The sequence below is a fragment of the Centrocercus urophasianus genome, unplaced genomic scaffold (assembly GCF_019232065.1).
Source record: "Centrocercus urophasianus isolate 14NV4802_14NV808 unplaced genomic scaffold, USGS_Curo_1.0 seq_29, whole genome shotgun sequence".
NCBI classification, from domain to species: Eukaryota; Metazoa; Chordata; class Aves; order Galliformes; family Phasianidae; genus Centrocercus; species Centrocercus urophasianus.
The window spans coordinates 6,697,387-6,716,458 of NW_024884855.1; the positions used below are offsets into that span (position 1 = coordinate 6,697,387).

General features: G+C 42.9%; 1 protein-coding gene across 1 annotated transcript in view; it reads right to left on the reverse strand.

Annotated features, from left to right (window-relative positions):
• Nucleotides 1–5,691: 5,691 nt before the first annotated feature.
• The window catches only part of RBBP6 (RB binding protein 6, ubiquitin ligase), a 31,192-nt gene continuing 17,811 nt past the window's right edge, over nt 5,692–19,072 (reverse strand). The window contains exons 7-18 of the mRNA XM_042827657.1: nt 18,520–18,659; nt 17,471–17,643; nt 16,633–16,736; nt 15,943–16,283; nt 14,748–14,841; nt 14,569–14,647; nt 14,414–14,471; nt 12,854–13,219; nt 12,396–12,497; nt 9,232–10,980; nt 7,335–8,224; nt 5,692–6,824 (exon numbers count right to left, since the gene is read on the reverse strand). Of these exons, the coding sequence (XP_042683591.1) occupies nt 6,124–6,824; nt 7,335–8,224; nt 9,232–10,980; nt 12,396–12,497; nt 12,854–13,219; nt 14,414–14,471; nt 14,569–14,647; nt 14,748–14,841; nt 15,943–16,283; nt 16,633–16,736; nt 17,471–17,643; nt 18,520–18,659 (4,797 nt within the window). The 3' untranslated portion in view covers nt 5,692–6,123. The remainder of the gene's footprint in view (nt 6,825–7,334; nt 8,225–9,231; nt 10,981–12,395; nt 12,498–12,853; nt 13,220–14,413; nt 14,472–14,568; nt 14,648–14,747; nt 14,842–15,942; nt 16,284–16,632; nt 16,737–17,470; nt 17,644–18,519; nt 18,660–19,072) is intronic.

Here is a 19,072-nt window from a genome sequence, read left to right on the forward strand (position 1 = left end):
TGAGGTCCCACAAGGAACAACGGTGCCGACAGAGGAATTTTACCCAATCTCTGTGAATGAGAAGTGTTTGGAAGCCGAACAGTTTCCCTTTTCCTCTGAGGAGCACAGCCCCACTGGCATCTCGTGCTGCTGCTGCAGGTATGGCACATGGAGGGGTCACTGGAGCTCAGGAAAGAGCCGCTGCATGGAATTAAAATGTACATCTAATTAATTAGTGATAATAATGCATTTCCCTTCCCAGAATGGGCTACTAGCAAAGCTTTTGCTGAAGAGAGCAGAGCAAAGCACTTTGTTTCTATTCGTTTTTTAAAAGGAGAAAGCCTCATTTATCTGAGCATGACCCCAAAAGGCAGCAGCTCACTCCGACAGCATCTCCACAGCCACATACCAACGAGATTCAATTATCCAGCAGAACACGTCCCAGAGGCATTCGGATAATTGCAAACATAAGTACAAAATCTGCTGCTAATTATTAAAGAAATACCAAATAAAGAGTCCAGGCGATGGGAGTGTGGGGTTCCCGCACGGCCCGGTGTGCACAGCGAAGCTGAGGGGCTGCTCTCCTGCACAATGAATGCACGGGGCTCACCTGGCCCCCAGCACCACTGGGCTGCAGTGGGAGATGCTGCTGAGGTTGGGACAGGGAGGGCAGGAGCAGGGCTGTGGGCGCAGCACCGCGCAGCCCCAAGGCTTGGAAGGGAGCCCGTGTTTGAGGGCTCCTGAAGGGAAAGCAGCTTCTCCGTGACAGCACTTTGGCAAAAAACAGCGTTCGTTAAACGCAACGGTTTCTTCAGTCAAAGTAAATAATTATTAAGGAAACCCAATTAAAATTAGGAGCTCTCCCAATTGTTTTCAGAGGCATCAAAATCTCCTCCCAGGACCCCGATCCCAGCTCATCCACCTCTGTGGGGCTGGACAGGAGCTGCCCCCAGGGCCGGGTCCCTCCTCAGTGTGTCCTATAGGGAACCTCCTAAACATGCCCTATAGGGGAGTCCCTCCCCATCCCAGCATCGTGTGCAGGAGCAGTGCTGATGCCAATGGGACATCTCTGTACCTGCGTGGCGGCTGTTCTAGCCGTGTGTCCCCGTTTCCATCCCAGCCTTAAAGCAAGGCGGAGCGCTTTCATTGGCAGCACTGAGAATTCCATTTTCTCAGACATTCTTTTGTCTCAGAGCTTCTCTCTTTCTGTCAGCATCATAAGAAAACAACGTAAAATTGTGCTCATTAGGAGGGATGTCCTCAAATAGCCCGGGCATTTCCGAGACACGCTCAGGTGCGGTGCAGAGCTCAGGGTGGTGCACTGGGAGGAGAGCCTTCATTTGCACTGAGCCACTGCTTTGGTTCTCAGCCAGCAGAGCTCTGATGAAAGCCTCTGCTCTGCACACTGCAGCCTTCAGGTGTGTGTTTGGACGTCTCCATTTATTTTCCTGCAAAAATGTATCACGATGCATCCACTCTGGCAGCAATGCTGAAAGCAAAGCAATGTCCGTCCTACCAGCCCTGAGGACAGGCACTCGTACACCATCTTGCAGGGCCTCACCTTCACCAATCAACAATCAGCAAGCATGACAAACAATTGTTCGCAGCTGTCATTAGCCGAAAACGAGGAATATCTGCATATGCTTAATCTTAATGAGGTGGTCTTGGCAGGGAGCCCCACTCACTGCTACCAAACAGCCGCTGCGTGTGCAAAAAGGCAGCCAATGCCCACGTGCACAGACACACACACATGGAAGGAACCTGTAAAAGCAGAATCCAAAGGGCTCAGGGGGAGCAGTGCTGGGCGGCCCCCGGCTCTGCGGCCCCACACTGCGCAGTGCTGGAGCTGAGGCAAATCAAAGCTGAGGGATTCTGAATGCATCACCGCCAATTATTCAGCTCTCAAATGAGAGGGCACTGGTGGACTTCAGAGGCATTTCTGAGCGAGGATGAGGAGAGCCAGGAGGGGTGGGAGAGGGCTCATGCCAGCGCTGTGCTGGATTGTGGCTTGGAATTCACAGCTGCAGGGAGCTCTCATACACAACTTCCATTTGAGAGCAAGGATGTGGGCTGCTCACCTGTCTGAAGTCTTTCTGCCACTCCTGCAGTGTCTTTCCTGGCAGCGGGAATGGGACAGGATGGGGTCAGGGTACTGGGACCTGCAATTGGAATGGCACCAAAATGGGCACAACTCTGCGGGGCCAGACCAGGGCAGAGCAGCATCCCAAGGCAGCTCCATCCTCTCTGCCAGGTTTTATATCCTGATCCCATGAAATGTTCCCTGCAACCCCAGCCACCCCAAGGCACCACGGTGCCCTACATGAACCATCTGTGACATGGGGGACACCTGAAGATATTCCTACCTGGCCACTCATGTTTGTTGAATGACTTTCGCACTCATCAGCCCACCACAGATGTGATGGAGTTCCAATTCTTATGTGCAGCCCCCAAGCTTGGCTTGCTGCCCCACAGCTCACTGCTGCTCCTGGGCCCTCCCAGCCATGCTCACACCACCATGTGTCACACTGCCCTGTGCCCCCAGGGCAGGCTCTGGGTCCTGCCTTGCCCCCCCAACTCCTGCCTCAGCAACCCCACTTAATGAGAAACCTTCACCTGCAACGTGCTCCATCAGCAGCTCACCCCATATCCCCCTGCCCAGTGGGATTCCTGAGAGCTCCAGGCCTTGATTAGCTCTTCCTTTTAATTAGTCTCAATCAGAGGCGTCGCCTCCTTCAACCTTGGGCTGCCTTTGCTTTCTCTCCTGTCCCATTAACAGACCCCAGCATTCCCCATCTGCCTGCCCCAGCCCTTGGCACTCCTCTTCCTGTGGGGGGCTGATGTGAGGACCCCTCTCTGCCCCTCCTCACCCACACACCAGCTCAAGGGAACCCCATCACCCCAGGCAGCTGTGCCATGCCCTCAGCCCGTGCCATGGCCTCAGCGGTGTGCTGAGGCTGCCCTGGGCTGCCCTGGCCCCATGCCTTGTTGTGCTGCATTGATGCGGGCAGCAGACAGCTAAGCTCTCAGTACAATCATTCTATATTAAATTTGGAATGCAATTTCAGGGCACCAACGCTAAAAGCAAACCTCAGTCGATCCTGTTTCAATATAAAACCCAGCCTAATTCAAATGACTCACACAGCTTGCTAGGCAGGAATACAAGCAGTGATACGGCAACCATCTAAATGCTGGGCATTGTGGCATTTAGGTTCAGTCAAGAGCTTAGAAAAGTTCAGCAACAAACACTACAGCCTTGGAAGACACCGGGGTTGTGTACAGAAATGATGATTTTCCTCCTCCCACAGCCAGCAGCTCTTGGCCTGCAGCAATGGGCAGGGCTCACTGCACCCCTGTGCCCTGTGGGGTGAGGGTCGCTACAGACAGGATGATGTGAAGCCTTATCGTACACCACTTTGATGTTTCCCATCAGAGCACACAGCCAATGCAAACAACTGACAAAACCTCCACTCTCTACAGAATCCCACTGAAAAATCATTTTGAATCAGGAAAACACAACTGGCAGAGAACTCAGCTAACAGCCCCCACCCCAGCGCCACGTTATGCCACCTGCAAGGCTCTCAGCTCGCCTCGCCCTCAGCACAGCAGCTCTGCAGGCAGGACCCAGCCCAGCCATCCTCCCTGACATCATGGAAGTCAGCCCCCATCCCCTCCCTGTGCCACAACTCTCCTGCCAGGAGCCACAACTCCTCTCATCTCTGCATGTCCCTCACATCTCCCTGTTCCCAGGTTCTGTCGTGAACCCGGGCTGTTGCTCAGACTGGGGCAGTTTTCTGCTGCCCAACTACACTTGGATTTGCAAACTGCCTTCTTTGCTGGAGTTTTGTTACCACTCAGTTCCAACTGCAGTCTGGTAAATTCAGCCTAAACTGAAGACAGAAAATGAGTTCTGAGTCCAAAGGTTCTCTGAGGACACTGGCACAAGGACCTGCAGCAGTTTGATGGAGCAGATCACGCTCACCTCCAGTAGGTGACAAAGAAGGAATATAGTAACTCTAGCCAGTGAGTAACACCAGATTCTCATGCCTGAAAACAACAAAAGCTTGTTTTTCTCTGTAAATACGCCTTCCTGCTCTGTGACCAGAACCACACTCCACCACAGGTCACACACATTCCAAACTATTTACCCTCAGACCCAGAGAACCCCTTGGCTGCCCCCCTTCACAGCGCTGCAGAAATGCAGTCTGAAAAGTTCTGCAGTAACAAATTCCCATTCAGGACTGAGCAAAGTGCATCTCGAGCGCCTTCAGCTCAGAACAAAGCTTGGGAAAAAAAGTGATCACAGGAAATTCCATGCACAGTCAATTAAATTCACAGCAGACTGGAAAATCATCAGTTACGCTGCTAGAGAGCTCTGCAAAGAGGAGAGTTTAACAGAGCATTAAGACAGACATTGGCTGCAGCTTTCTCAGCAGGTTACACACAAATACAGCATTTTGCCTGCTTTCATGGAGCTATTCCAGAAAGAAACTTGCATGTTTTGCATGTAAGTTCACTAATTATTCTGAACCTTAATAAGAAAGCGTGTTAACACCTCCCACCTCATCACATAGGCCTATTTTTGTATTTTGTTAGGCCAAAGCATCTCCCAGCCACTGAGCAGCGCTCAGTGCATCTTCTGCTCTCAGTGGGCTCCATCCTGAGCCCACAGAACGCAAAGGGACAGAGAATGCCTTCACATCCCACACAGTTGGGTTTACTTTTGGGAAATAAGTTTGCTGAAGCACAAACAGTAAACGCTAGATGAGCACATTTAATAACATTTAATAACACAGACTTTATTTTTCTTCTGGAATGTAAACATTTGGGAGGCTTCCTCTGAATGCCTGCTTCACTTTGCGCAGAAAACACTTGAAATCCACCAAGAACGCCTTGGCATGCACAGGTGCAAAGCACTAGTTCTGGTCTGCTACTGTTCTAACCATCAGAACGATGCTCCATATCTAAGCTGAGTCACTCGACTGAAAAGCAAAAGGAAGAATGATTTTACTGTCTTTGTACTCCTAGATATGCTAGCAATAGTTCCTACGTAAGTTATTTTCTGTACCACCTGCACAAAGCAGGAAGCCCTGAAATGCTGCTTCAGTTGTAGCGCCCAGAACTCTTTAGGGGCAAAGCCCACGAGCAGCAGGGGCTTTCACCACCAAACTCAGTTGCCTCTGGGACACTGTGCCAGTCTAAAGCAGAACTCTGCCCCCCTCGTGGCTTTTCTTGTTCTGCCAAACTCATTCACTGAACCCCACACTGAGTCACTGTATGAAAATGTGAATCATCAAACAAAGCTGCATGGAGACCAAACACACTGGCGACCAGCATCCTCGTGAGACAACACACAGACTGCAGCACAGCTGAAAATATAGGTGCATATTTTTGCTGCCAAATAGCAGAGTTCTAAACAAACAGAGCTGAAACGTGGCAGCTTCATCCAGAGCACTGCTGTTACTATCAGCTGTATTGTGGGACTGCACACCTTCTGAAATACAAAAACAACACGAGAAAAGGGCACCTCCTGGCAGTACTTCATCATATTGCATCTGTTCAAAGATCTCCAGCTCGGCCAGCCTCTGCAGACCTGAATGCACTGACACACAGTTTACCACACACTTAAGCCATCAGCAAGCAGCCAGCAGCCTTGGCTGGATGCTCTTTTCCCTGCCGAAGTTCAGCTGCCACTAGAAATCTCATCACACCGAATAAAGTTTACTGAAAACTTTTTATTGTAATCAAAAAGTGACATAACAGGGCTGTAATGTATTCTGCAAATCATTCTGCTGATATTTTATAACTGATACCAGCTTCTTCTGCCAGGCAATTAAAAAAAAAAAAGAAGTCAAATGTGAAAATTTTCACAGTACAGTAAACTCCACCCAAACTAATTAACGGTGGTGAAAAATAAGACGCCCCAGCAAAACCTTTCATGTTACATGGTCACAACTCACAATTCTGTACAAAATGTTCACTTTTATAAAGCTCTGATGTAAAAATCAAATAATCAAGCAGCAATATTTTAAGTGCAGCACAGGGTCTTTTCATGTCATTATTTACAACGTTTGAATTCGTTTACATTTTAACAAAATTTAATACAGATGACTTAGGAATTAAGTCAATTTTTTCCTATCTGTCATTCTACATGGTGACAGATTTAACTTTTTGGTCATCTTTCTCTTTATCTTTGCTCTTCTTTGATTTTTTCTTCTTGTGTTTGTGTTTTTGGCTTTTCTCCAATTCCGGCTCATTTTCAGCGTGTTTCTTATGCTTCTTGTGTTTTTTGTGCTTCTTGTGCTTCTTTTTCTCTTTCTTCTTCTTCTTCTTCTTGCTGTCTTGACTCTCTCCTGAGCTGGCACTGCTGCTGTGGCTTCGAGTCTGACTCTCAGCAGGGCTTTGACTACGGCTGCGGCTCACACTGGGGCTGCTCTGGCTTTGACTTCTGCTTGCTTCAGGCTGGCTAACCATGGCAGGAGCTGCTGTCTCCTGTTTGACCTTGTCAACAGCTTTTTCCTTCTGTTCTTTAGAATTTTTTCCTACAGTTTCCTCATCTTTTGCAGACACGTTACTTTCACTGTCACTTTCGTTGTAGTCTGGTACAAAAGCAGCCTCATCAGTTTCTCGAGTTGGATCAGCAGAGAGCCGTGAGGGGTTGCTTACCTGAGGCTTACTCTTGACACCAGTCTTATCATTTTGTCCAGTCCCATTTTCTTTCTCATCTTTTGCATCTGGTGATTCTTGTACTGAAGATGGCTTATTGCAACTTGGCTCTTTCTCTTTATTGCTCTTTATCTCAGCTATGTATTTGTCTTTGTCCTCCTTCTCCTTTTCCCTCTCCTTTTCTTTTTCCTTCTCCTTCTCCCTCTCTTTTTCTTTTTCCTTCTCCTTTTCCCTCTCCTTTTCCTTTTCTTTTTCCTTTTCCCTCTCCTTCTCCTTTTCCCTCTCTTTTTCTTTTTCCTTCTCCCTCTCCCTTTCTTTTTCTTTCTCCCTCTCCTTTTCCCTCTCCTTCTCCTTCTCTTTCTCCTTCTCCCTCTCCTTTTCCCTCTCCTTTTCCTTCTCTTTCTCCCTCTCCTTTTCTTTTTCTCTCTCCCTTTCCTTTTCCCTCTCCTTGTCTTTTTCTCTCTCCTTTTCCTTCTCCTTTTCTTTTTCCCTCTCCTTTTCTTTGTCTCTCTCCTTTTCCTTCTCCTTGTCTTTTTCCCTCTCCTTTTCTTTGTCTTTTTCCTTCTCCCTCTCCTTCTCCCTCTCCCTTTCCTTTTCCTTCTCCCTCTCCTTTTCCTTTTCTTTGTCCTTCTCCTTTTCTTTTTCTTTTTCCTTCTCCTTTTCCCTCTCCTTTTCTTTTTCCTTCTCCTTACCTGAATTTTTATCTAGAGGTTTGTGTTCCTCTAATGAACGCTTGGAATCATGAGCAGTTTTGTGATCTGACTGCTTTCTGTCACGTGAAGGGCTGTAGCTGCTTCTTTTGGAATCTCCGGCCCCCTTTTTGGAGGGCTCTGCTCGTTCATCCCTTGGTTTACTTTTCTGTCCTGATGTAGATTCTCTGTTTCGTGAAGGAGAGTCTTTTCTCCTCGCTAATTCACTTTTCTCATCTCTGCGCTTGGAACTAGAATGCTCCCTGCTGCCATCATGGTCAGACTTTTTGTCTCGATTAGGAGTAAAATCCTTAGCAGCGGATCCACGGCCAGCATCGTGTTTCTCTGAAGATCTGCTGTCCTTGGAAGATTGAGAAATATTTTTCCCATTTCCTTGTTCAGTGGCACGTTCTGAGTGGTCTTTTTCTGGCTGAACACTGCTCTTCCTCTTTTCAGAAGTGTCCTTGTCTGACAGAGAATGATCCCGCTCTTTGGTTTTCCCTTTTTCATTCAACACTGAACTTTTTGAACCTTTTACATCATGCTGAGAGCTTTCATAACTCACCTCTTTTGTAGCTTTCTGTATTTTCTCCAAAGACTCCATTTCTTTCTCATTGTGTTTTATGGGATTTGGTGGCTTAGCACTCACATTTTTTACAACACTAGCAGGTTTTCCTATGTTTGAAGATGGCTGGGTAGACTTAACGTCTTCCTCTTCAGACTCAAAGTCATCTTTATCCCACTTTGACTGAGGGACCTGGATCATAATAATGACATCTTCAGCAGGAGCAGTTATATCATTATTATATTCCTCCATTGTCTTAATGACAGTCCGCTTTGTATCTGTCTTTTCTTCAGGCTTTCTAACAGGGCTTCCTCCAGTAGAGCTGGTGCTAACAAGAAAAATATCATAAATTAACACAATGGTAGAGATGCAAGCACAGCTGTCCTTTGCAATGCTTTACAAAACGACCTCTGTTTCACTTGTAAAACCCCAGTACTTTTTCAAAAGATGGTCAACTAAGGGGACAGCCAAGATGAAGGATGAGTCCATTGACTGAGATTATGAGCAACCAATTAGTGCCTTTCTACTACGTATTTAATTAACAAAGACACAAGACCATCAGTGCTTCCTCCCTGGAAGCATTCAAAACCAGGCTGGATGGGGCTGTGAGCAACCTGGTCCAGAGGAGGGTCATCCTGCCTATAACTGGGAGGTTGGAACCAGATGATCTTAAAGATCTCTTCCAACCCAAACCATCCTATGATTCCATGATCCGATCAGGAATTGTCTGATCAGGTAATTCCTTGATGTCCTATTTCTATCTGTGGTAGACAAATTAGATATGCCATCTAGTTTCAACAAGCAAGCAAATAAGGACCAATTATTTGCTCAAAGCAGTATAGGAAACAAGTTGCTGTTTCTGCAAATTATTTCATATGTTTCATATGAATATATCATTCAATAATTTCATGTCATACTAGCAAAAAAAAAGTCATTGATAGTACCTTGCAATTTTAAAAATACAAAATACTGCATGATACAGACATATCTGTTATCCTTGCCCTTGGTATTAAGCAGGATTTGAGGGAAGACACGGAGAGGACACCACAAAGACTCAATATGTAGCTGCATTCAAAAGGCTAATTCTCAAGAGGGGAAAAAAGTCGCAGAAGTAAGGGTCAAACGTCACCCATTAACTGAACTTACCAGCTTTCTGTTCAGACTGCTTGTTTGCTGCAACAAAATTTCATTTGTACAGTTCAGCAGAAAACCTCACAGATTATTTAAATACTCACTGAGCACGGATTTAGCTTCTCCTTCCATCAGTTATCAAAAAGATTTTAAAGAGAGAAGGCAGAGAAGGGAGAAAACGTAGGAAAAGAAATGATGAAGTACCTGGTATAATCTACAAGAGTTGAACTGGATCCATCAGCTGCTGTTACCTTTCTTCTCACTTTTCCTTTCACTTTTTCTTGTTTAACTTTGCTGCTGCTTGCCTCAACTTTCTCAACAGGTTCTTTCACAGGAGGCACGTTCTCTCCACTCACAATCTTTTTGCCAGTTTCTCGGTTAAGTTTAATCTTTTTTGCAGGAGTGATAAGAAAACCAGATTTATCTTTTTCTGGAGTTCTCTCTCCTTTCTCACCATCAGGTTCACTCTTCCCTTTCGGCGATGTTTTTGATTCAGCAGTTTCTGGTTTAGGGGCCTTTCCAGAAGCTGCCTCGTGTTCTTTATCAGCCTTTTCATCTGCTTTCCTTTTTCTTTTTTCAGTTTTTGCATCAGAAGATTTGCTTTTTTCAACTGCTTTTTTTGACTTGTCCTCTTTGCTGGAGGGCTTTTCTGACTTTAATTCTTTTGGATGGTCCTTCTTTGCCTTCTCTTCCTTGGCTGGCCTGGCTTCTGGGTGATCTTTTGCCACTTTTGGATGAACTTTCCGTGGTGTACCGAGAGCCTTCTCATCCTTTTGGGAGGAAGATGCCTTAACACTGTCTGTCTTTGGCAGCTCCTCCTTTGCTTTTTTCACAAGAGGTTCCATTCGAGGAGATTTTTCACGATCGGTGTCCACCTTCTCTTGGGAAGCTTTAGCTGGTTTTGTTACATTGTCTTTCTTTGGGGGAGCAGCCACTTCTGCTTTCCGTTTTGTCTTATCAGTTTTTGCTTTTGGCTTATCCTTGTCCTTTTTCTCTTTTTCAGACACTGGTTTGAAAGCTATGGAATCTGCTTCCATAGGTTCATCTCTCACAGGGGTGGCATCATCTCTACTCGGGAGCATGAACAGCGAGTCTGACTTAATGTCCTCTGCTGTGCCTGGTTCCCTGGTTTTTTTCGTACTTTCTAACAACTCAGCATTGGGAAATCCTTCGTTCTCATCCCCTTTTCTCCTCTTCCTGTGTTTTTTATGTTTATTTCCTTTGCCATCTCCCAGGGGATTTTCCACCTCCTTCTCTTTTGATTTGGCAGGATCTTTTAGACCATGGCCCTCTCTTCCTGAAAGCTTTTCAGGGAAATTTCCGGCTATGTTACGATTTCTATGGCTCTGCCCACCAGCATAATCCTCCCTACGTCCCCGCGAGTATGGCGAATTTTCTCTTCTGGTTCCAGGTGGACCAAATCTATCTGGAGAAAAGTTCTCTCTGTTTACTGGAGGTCGAGGTTGGGCTCCGACAGCATAGTCCTTGTAGAACTTTTCATACCATTCTCTGTAGTTCCGTTCCCATTCTCTGTATCTTTCCTTCTCAAACGGATCTCTAAAGTCAATAGATCTGCCATAGTAAGCTTTCATATCGTATGGTGGAACTTCTCTGTATCTGTTAAAATACTCCCTTTCTCCTTCCCCTTGAGGTATAGTCCGCTTAGTGGGAGACTGGCCCCTAAACACTGGAGACCTGGACCGTGAATGGTATCTTCTGTACGGGGGTGACCTTGACCTTGAACGGTGATAACCGTGTGACCTTGACCTAGAGCGATAGTTACGACTCTTCCCTTTGCCTCTTCTTGGGTATGGAGGTGAACGTGAGTAGGAACGAGAATGGGAACGACTGAATGACCGAGAGTAGGAACGGGAGCGCGAGGAGCCCGACCGCGACTTGGAGTAGGTGTAGGAGCTTCTCGAGTAGGACGAAGCGCTATAGGGAGACTTGGACCTTCAAAAAAACACAGCACAGAAAAAAGAAAAGAAAAGGACTTAATTCAAAACAGTCGCTCTTCCCCGTTTTTTTTTTTTATTTTTTATTTTTTTTTTTAATCTCCAAATGCTTATGGCAAAGCTTCTTTCAGCTGCTGGCATAACGCTACTGCAAATTGAAGAACTTGATAACGCGTGGAAGGTTTTGCTTACAAGACAAAACAGTCACTGCTTTGTTAGTGTAAAAACACACAGGAAGGGTAAGTCTATTTCCACTTGCTTCTATCGAATTAACTACTATAGCTACTGATATATTTAAGTTGGAATATGCTGACCTCTACTGGTACATGAATGCACAATTATTTTAGCACTACTTAGCAACTACACGAAGTACAACTTATATTGTAGTCAGACGCAAAACGAGCGAGTCTTAATAGCTACAGTACAGTACCAAGCAGTAAGAAAACATGAATTCAACTGAAGACAGTAAAGCCCAATTTTAAAATACCAGTTAATACCTAAATAAAGTAAATACCTAGTTAATTTAACTTCACTGTTTATTTGTAAATCTATACAGGACGTGGAATACTTTGTACTGCAAGGTTACACGCCACAAAATTTAATCAACTCTTCTAGCCAGATGTTCTAGTAAAATTCTGCATGTATCTCTAACCAAGGCTAAAGACACTGTTTCAAATAAGGTCTTATCTAAAAGTAATATTATGCCATTATTCTAAGAAATGCACTGATAACATTACTAATAGATAGTCATTCAGGCTGTTGTCCAAGTGATTTTTTCAGATAGAACATATCAACTACCCTGAGTATTCTCCTTGACACGTTTTTCTTTGACTATTTTTTAAATAACTATTCCTCATTATTCTGCACATGCTCATTAGCATCACTCTTCCTCTAGAAGCCCTTCAGCAATTTAATAGTTCATTGTAAGCACATCTGACCTTTTAACTCCTAAGAAAAAATTATCAATGTCAACAAGACACTAGCACAAGCCATCAGTCTGCAGTCCAGGTTGAAATCTCTCCATGTATCCACATGAGAAACAAAAGAGGAAACGAAGACAATTTCTCTCATTTATTTCAAATGCTTTGAGGTAATAGCTATAATCACAATAGGGTGAGGAGAACATCCAGCTACTAAACCTACTCAGCTCTTTGCCTCCTCAAGGTCGTCAGGAGGTGAAGGATGGTTACAGAAATACTTCAGTGAAAGAGACACCTGCTCCTTAATAACTGCTGCCAAATTACAAGTCAACTGTGCTCCGCTATATCTGAGCTAGCAACCTTCAAATGAAACTCCTAACAACGCTAAGCCCTTTAATCATCCAATCCATCTAAAGATAGTGAGGTGGAGTGGACCTCCTCCTGATTCTTCTAGACAATCTGCTTCTCCATTACGGACATGTAAAGCAGTTACCTGGAAAACGAACGCCTACGCTCCTTTTGAATCTTTTTATATTCCATCAATTCCTTAGCAAAATCATTTGTAAACTCATCAAGTTTGGACTTTTTCTTTTCCCTGTTAAAATAAGTTTGACCTTTATTACAATTATAGTTTGACCTTTATTACAAAAAGACATCAAGAAACAAAACATGGCCGATATGAGAAAATGTATACTGCATGCAAATGCAAAAGGCGAGCATCCTATTTACACAAAACAGTTTAGAATTCCTCTGAGTTTTAGGGAAAGTTTTAGAGTTACATTTGTCTTTAGTTTTGCACGTTTACCATCCGCAATGAAAACGTACATTGGAAGAAAAAGCTCTACATGTAATTTTGGCTTATGTCAGATGCACTTTAGGCGTAACTGCAGTCCGATTTGCTACTGAAATACAAAGATGAAAAACACCACAATCACTGAGCCAAATACTTACTCCTCTTTAAGTCTCCGTTGTTCTCTGTAAAACTCCTCCCTAGATAAAGGAGGTGCTTGTGTCGTTGGGATGGTATTTGAATGAGCCGTTGGTACTGCTGTTGGTACCCAAGCTGATGACATGTTTGCAGGAGCTGGGGGATATCCTGGAGGGGGAACAGGGTACCCAGCTGATGGAGGCTGACCAGGTGGAAACTGAGGAGGAAACTGTGGTGGCGGTACCCCCGGTGGAAGAGGAAGTGCATGGGGAGGTGGAGGATACAAGGGAGGTGGAGGCACAGGCACAAAGACTGGTGCTGATGCTGGTAGTGTTGGGGCCTGAGTCCTTTGGGAACGTTCACTATGCGGGCGTCCTCGATTTGAACTTCTAAAGAAACCCAAAAACATGTGTCACTGTTTGTTACACTCTGCCCCGATTTTAAAGAGGAAAGCAAATGAAGCAGGAGCACAGTGTGACCACATCTCGTTCTGAGATTAAGCGCTTTTCTCCCTGCCTTCTGGTCATTTCAGTCTACATTCGTTTCCTGATCCACATACTTGATTTTCTCATCCTCACGCTCCTAACAGTTCCCTCAGTCTTCTCTGCTTACACTCATCTTCATAACCACAGATGGAGGCTGCCTATGCTTAAAAGAGACACCCATTTCCCATGTGACAAGTGCCCATTGTTTCTCTGCCACTCCTTGAAACATCTAATATTTCACACTTCCAATCTTCAAAGCAGTGCACAAATATTAATTAATCTTCTCTTCAACTTCTTTTAACATCTTCCACACTGGCATCCTATGTTGTTGCCTCACGATGATGCATTTGGCCTGTCCTCGTTCCTAAATCGTTATTTTCCTTATTATTGAATCTGAGATTTTACCTCATTTGTGGGATGGATGTTTGTTTCTGTTTTGATTTATCCTTAAGATTTTATAAACGTAACGCATACTTAAAATTTATCTATAACAAATATTTACCAGAATGAAAGACAAAACTTAACACTATGATTAATAAGTAAAACAGACTCCTCTCTCTCCAAGTGAGAGAAAGCAGTCTGGCTGTTCGAGAGGACTGAAAAAGCTCCAAACAGTTGTAAAATAAGAGCACTGAATTTGCCAGAAATTTGTTTAACTAATATATTAACTAAATTGCTGAAAAAAATAGTGTTGGAGAGTCATGTCCATGAAATCAACTTCTTTGACAATATTCAGCCAAAGGGCTTTCCATCTGGTCTTTTAATTATATTTAATTTGAATACGTAATCACTGATTCCTCAAAAAGAGTTCATTTTTCACATCCTCTTCAATTACGCAATGTAGCCTTCTCTTAAACAGCCTTTTTGGAAGCACAGATCCCCTTTGTTAGACTTAATTTGAATAAAGCTATTTAAACATTAATTACCACTCCACAATTACCTGTACATACTTATATATATACTTATATAATTATCTTTACATACTTATATATATATACTTATATCATTATAAATAAACCGTTGACTAAGTTATGTGCCACTGCCATATTCAAAATGTTACAAGCAACAACATATTGAATTTCTGTAGAATATACTTACAGTTCCCAACCTGGCCTGCCACCAGCTGAGCGAATTGCACCAATTCTCATTGGATGACCTTTCGGATTGGAAAGAAGGAAAAAAATCCATTCAGGTTTATCTGAAGTGTTTTTTTTGTTTGGTTGGTTTTTAATTCTAAAGCTGCAGACACTTACCAGTTGTGGGAATTGATTGTCCTTGTGGGCCCAGAAGACTAGGTATTGCTGGTTGCCTTAGTACAGGAACCTGATAGCCCTTGTGAATAAACGCAAACTGTTAGAAAATAAGATTAATTAAAATACAAGAATAGGCAGAAATCGGTCAAAATACAATTGTCTGTTGAAATAAAATTTACCTTCTCTTCCAACAAACTGCTGATTGCCAAAGAGGAAGATTTAGAAAGCTCAGCAGCTGTCACCAGAGCAGCAGGAGGTATAATATCTGGATCACTAGACAAAAAAATAACCAACAAATTTTCTTACTTAAATACGTTGTTTTGAAGAGCTACTAGAAATGCAAAGTTCAAAAAAGTAGGAAAAGGCTGAATACTGTAAAAGGAAAAATAAATTAAAAAATAATCTACACCAGATTTACAAACGTAAAGTTGGCTGATTGCAAATGAAGTACCGAATTCAATTTGAACTAGAGAGAGTTCAAGGGAAAAATGTTTTATTAAGCTAGCTGCAAATGAAAGGCTTAGAGTACTTATAATCCACACACTAAAACTCAGTTTTGGAAGATGAAAGAAGAACTTAAATTCTTCTAGGATGTGTTTATGTACTACTTCATAAAGCTGCCTCAAAGGTTTCCTTAAAATTGTGACCCTTTGACCTCAACAGCACAGCTGAGCCTGACAGCCCTCTGGACAGAGCAGTTATTTGTATCCAAAGCTTAAAGTCCAAAGGATATAAACCCTAAACAATAGCTCCTAGTTTAAATATATTTTCAGTCAACTTCACTGGATTGCAAACTTTGACTTTTATGTTTATGAACACTTCAAACTTACAATATTTTAAAGAATTATTACCCAAATCAGTACGAGTCAGACTGCACTGTGCTTTACTGAAGATGATTCTGACATCATAATAAGGATGACAGAATTATTGTAGAAAAAAGTAACGTGAAAACACCTGGTTAATTTTACCTGTAATTGACCTTGTACACTTTTCATGAAAACACTATCTCCTCAGTAACAGGAAAACTAATGCACTCAAAAAGTATTCATGTGATAGCTAAATGATCACTTTAGGAATTGCTTGTCATTAAATTAAAGGGCTGCTGAGGAAAAGAAATCCTGTTATAGGATTCATTCTTAATCACTGATAGGGAATCAAACTAGAAAAACTGCGAAGTTCTTGAAAGAGGCACAACTCCAATCTAAAGTATCCTCATCCAAAGCAAAAACAAGAAGCAGAACTTATACAGCTACAGGCAACTGCCATTAGCGATCCATACGTAAGTCACCACGAGGCTTCAGAAGAAGAATCTAACTTCAGCATTTTGTTGTCTTTTGTGTTTGTGCTGAGCTACAGAGTTTGAGATTCACTCACCGAAAAGGTCCATCTGGCTTTTCACCGCGGAGAGACAGAGACACTGCTGGAGGCAGATCAGAGACGAGGACAGAAGATGGATTTACTGGTAGTGCAGCTGCAACAGACTGACCAGGGGCCAAGGCAGCAGCAGAGTGAGAAGACAGAGAAGCTAATGGAATCATCAGTGGATCCTGCTGCCTGGAAATTGCTGGCCTCATTAGGGGCTGCAGGTTGCGTGTTATGGTTTGTCTCATTAGCGGTGGTGGAGGCGGAGGTGGCGGTGGTGGCTGCTGCTGTTGCTGCTGAATCTTACGGAGCCTTTTTGTGTAGCCAGTTTCATTTTTGAAGTTGTTCACAGCCTAGAGGTGGAAAGACAACTCAGCACCAAAACAAAAACTTCCAAGGAGTAAAATTACATGTGTAATTAATTCAGTAGATGTATTTGTATTTAGAATTCTTAACTTCAGCATTAGCACTGAATCCCAAAGCAAGACAATCATCGTAAAAAAAACCAGTGCCTGTAGTTCACCAACTGCCACTAAAGAGCTGTTGGTTTTCTGTAGTAACTTGAGTGCACTTGAGAAGTAGATTTAGCCTTACTCAACTCAGCCTTGCTGAAGGAGACAAAACTCACTACTCTCTTCCACTTTAGCTTCTGACAAAGGATTTTTTTCTTACAGAGGCTTTGTGTAAAAGTGACCGTATTACCTGGCGTAAGAACTTGTTGGCGATCAAAGCATCTGGAGACACATCTGTTTGATGACATGTTGGGCAGGTATGTTCCTCAGATTCCAATAATGCCGTTCTGATACCTGTGAATAATCAGAACAACCAATATCATTTTTAGGCACATTGAGAAAATTTGGAAATTGTAACCATTTTTAAAATCAGGAGCATGATTAATGAGTACTGTCTTGAATTGAGGGCATAAAGCTCTAAGTATAGTATAAAAAATAGAACTTGCAGCAAACAACTATAGCTGTTATAATTATTGTATATTAGCTATAACTAATATAACTATAGCTATTATAATTATTGTAACATTTGAAGCTGCAGACTGGACTGCACCATGCCACTTCAGCCAGTCCTTCTTCCCATTACCTATTACAGTGAGTTGTCAACCACCCTCAAAGTAAACACTGCTAAAAAAACATTGCTAAAAACCATCAGTAAGCTCAGATTCACCAGTTCTTAACCTTCTGGATTGAATAACTAACTATCCACTTGTTTCAGTTCACAGTAAGTCAAGACTTCTGATATATAATAGCAACACTGCATAATGAAAGAAAAAGCCGGAGAAAAAAGTAAATGTATTCAACACCTACCACGGTAATGACCTGCACAAATAAGTACACTTCTCATACTCATCCTTCTGCAGAACAACAAAAGCTTTCTGTATTTTTCCCACCCTTTATACCTTTCTAATTAGGCTATACTCCAGCACTAAACAGAGCTGGTAACAAAACCAATTTTGTTAGCTCCTATTTCTCCCATCAGTAGATCATGTTTGACGTTCTGAATTAACAAACGTGGGAGTAATACTTACATTCATCACAGTAACTGTTTCCACAGCAGGGAATAACAACTGCATCTGTCATTATATCTTTACAAATCAGACATAACAACTCATCTGGAATAGGATCATCCTCTTCTGAGGAGGAGGATGGCTCTTCTGGCAAGAAAGGAGGCTTTTCCTTCTTTCCTATAGCATAAGCTTCCCTGGAGGGAGGGAGGAGATGGCAGGGAAAGGAAAAAGAAAATGATTTGAATATAGATTAAAAAACCCAAACTCTTCCAAGCTTTTGACTTTATCAAAGGACTTTATTATTACCCTTGTGATCAAACCTTTTTCTACAGCCACAGCACTACCAGAGGGAGTATCTACCCATTCTGGAGAATTCTCCCAGCTGTTAGTTCAACCAAGACAAGAAATTAGCCTAGACTAGAAAGATCACTGACAGTTGGAAATCATGTGTAGCGAATCCCACCACTTCAGTACCAAAGAGTAAACCAAAGTTGTAGGCTCAGGATATACTTTATCCCTGAGAAATTACATTTTCTAAATTAAAAATGTCTACTTGGAGCTTCTACAAAAGAAGATCCAAACCAGAAAAACAGAAGCATTACCAAACACTTCTAAAACTGGAATAGACATACACTACTCTCAGAACACACTAGTATTTTCTCATTTCATACCAGCAAGAAAACTTCACTGCTTCACAAGTGAGATCTGATAGACAGAGGGGGAGGAAATCTCAGCCCTACGGCTATTTGTTAAACCTTTCAAGAAACCTTTGAAGCACAAACAAGGAGCAAATCAAACCTTCTCAAGAGAACCATTCTGATTGTAAACACCAACAAAATACTTTGCAGAAATATGGATTCTTAGCTTACAACTAGTTTAACCCGATTCTAGAGGGATGAACAGTGAGACCACCTTATTTTACTATGAGAAGTCATCACTCTGAGTTCAAGATATAACAGTGCATCCTTTCCTGCAACTACTGATGCTGAACAACTTGTTTGAATTGCCACTCAAGCGTTTACATAGGGTCTCATTTGCTTTTTGGTCCACCTGGAAACTCCCATACTTACGCATCAATAGTTGGTATAGCATATTTTCCAGTGTTTGTCAGCATAGCACCCTTTGTATTGGGATCTTTCACCTCCATCATGAAACTCCTGGGAATTCCAGTGCTCTTTTTAATCCTGGGTACTGACTCAAAATTTTTGTCCTGTTAAGAAAAGAAATGCAGACACTTCATCCTAAGGGCCAATGAATGACATTTCAAAGATTAACCAATGAAAGCTTTTAATCCTTTCCTTTTCTCTGGTGTGAGGGTTGCATGATTGAAATATTGTTAAGTATAGTCAAAGGTTTGAGCTGTATTCTGAACAGACATTCATACAACTTCCGGCTCCTCAGGGGTGAAATACATTCCAGTGGTTAAATATTCCCCAGTTCACCATTCCAGCAAGACAGAAATAAGGTCTTGCAGAAGGAGTCTATTTCAGAACTCTGAATCAGCCACTGGAGACTTAAATTCCTTATCTATGTATGAAGGTTTGATTCACTCCTACAAGTCTATGTTAAGTGCTTAATGTTAAATGGTATGAATACTCAACATGCAAATCTTCAGTAGATTGG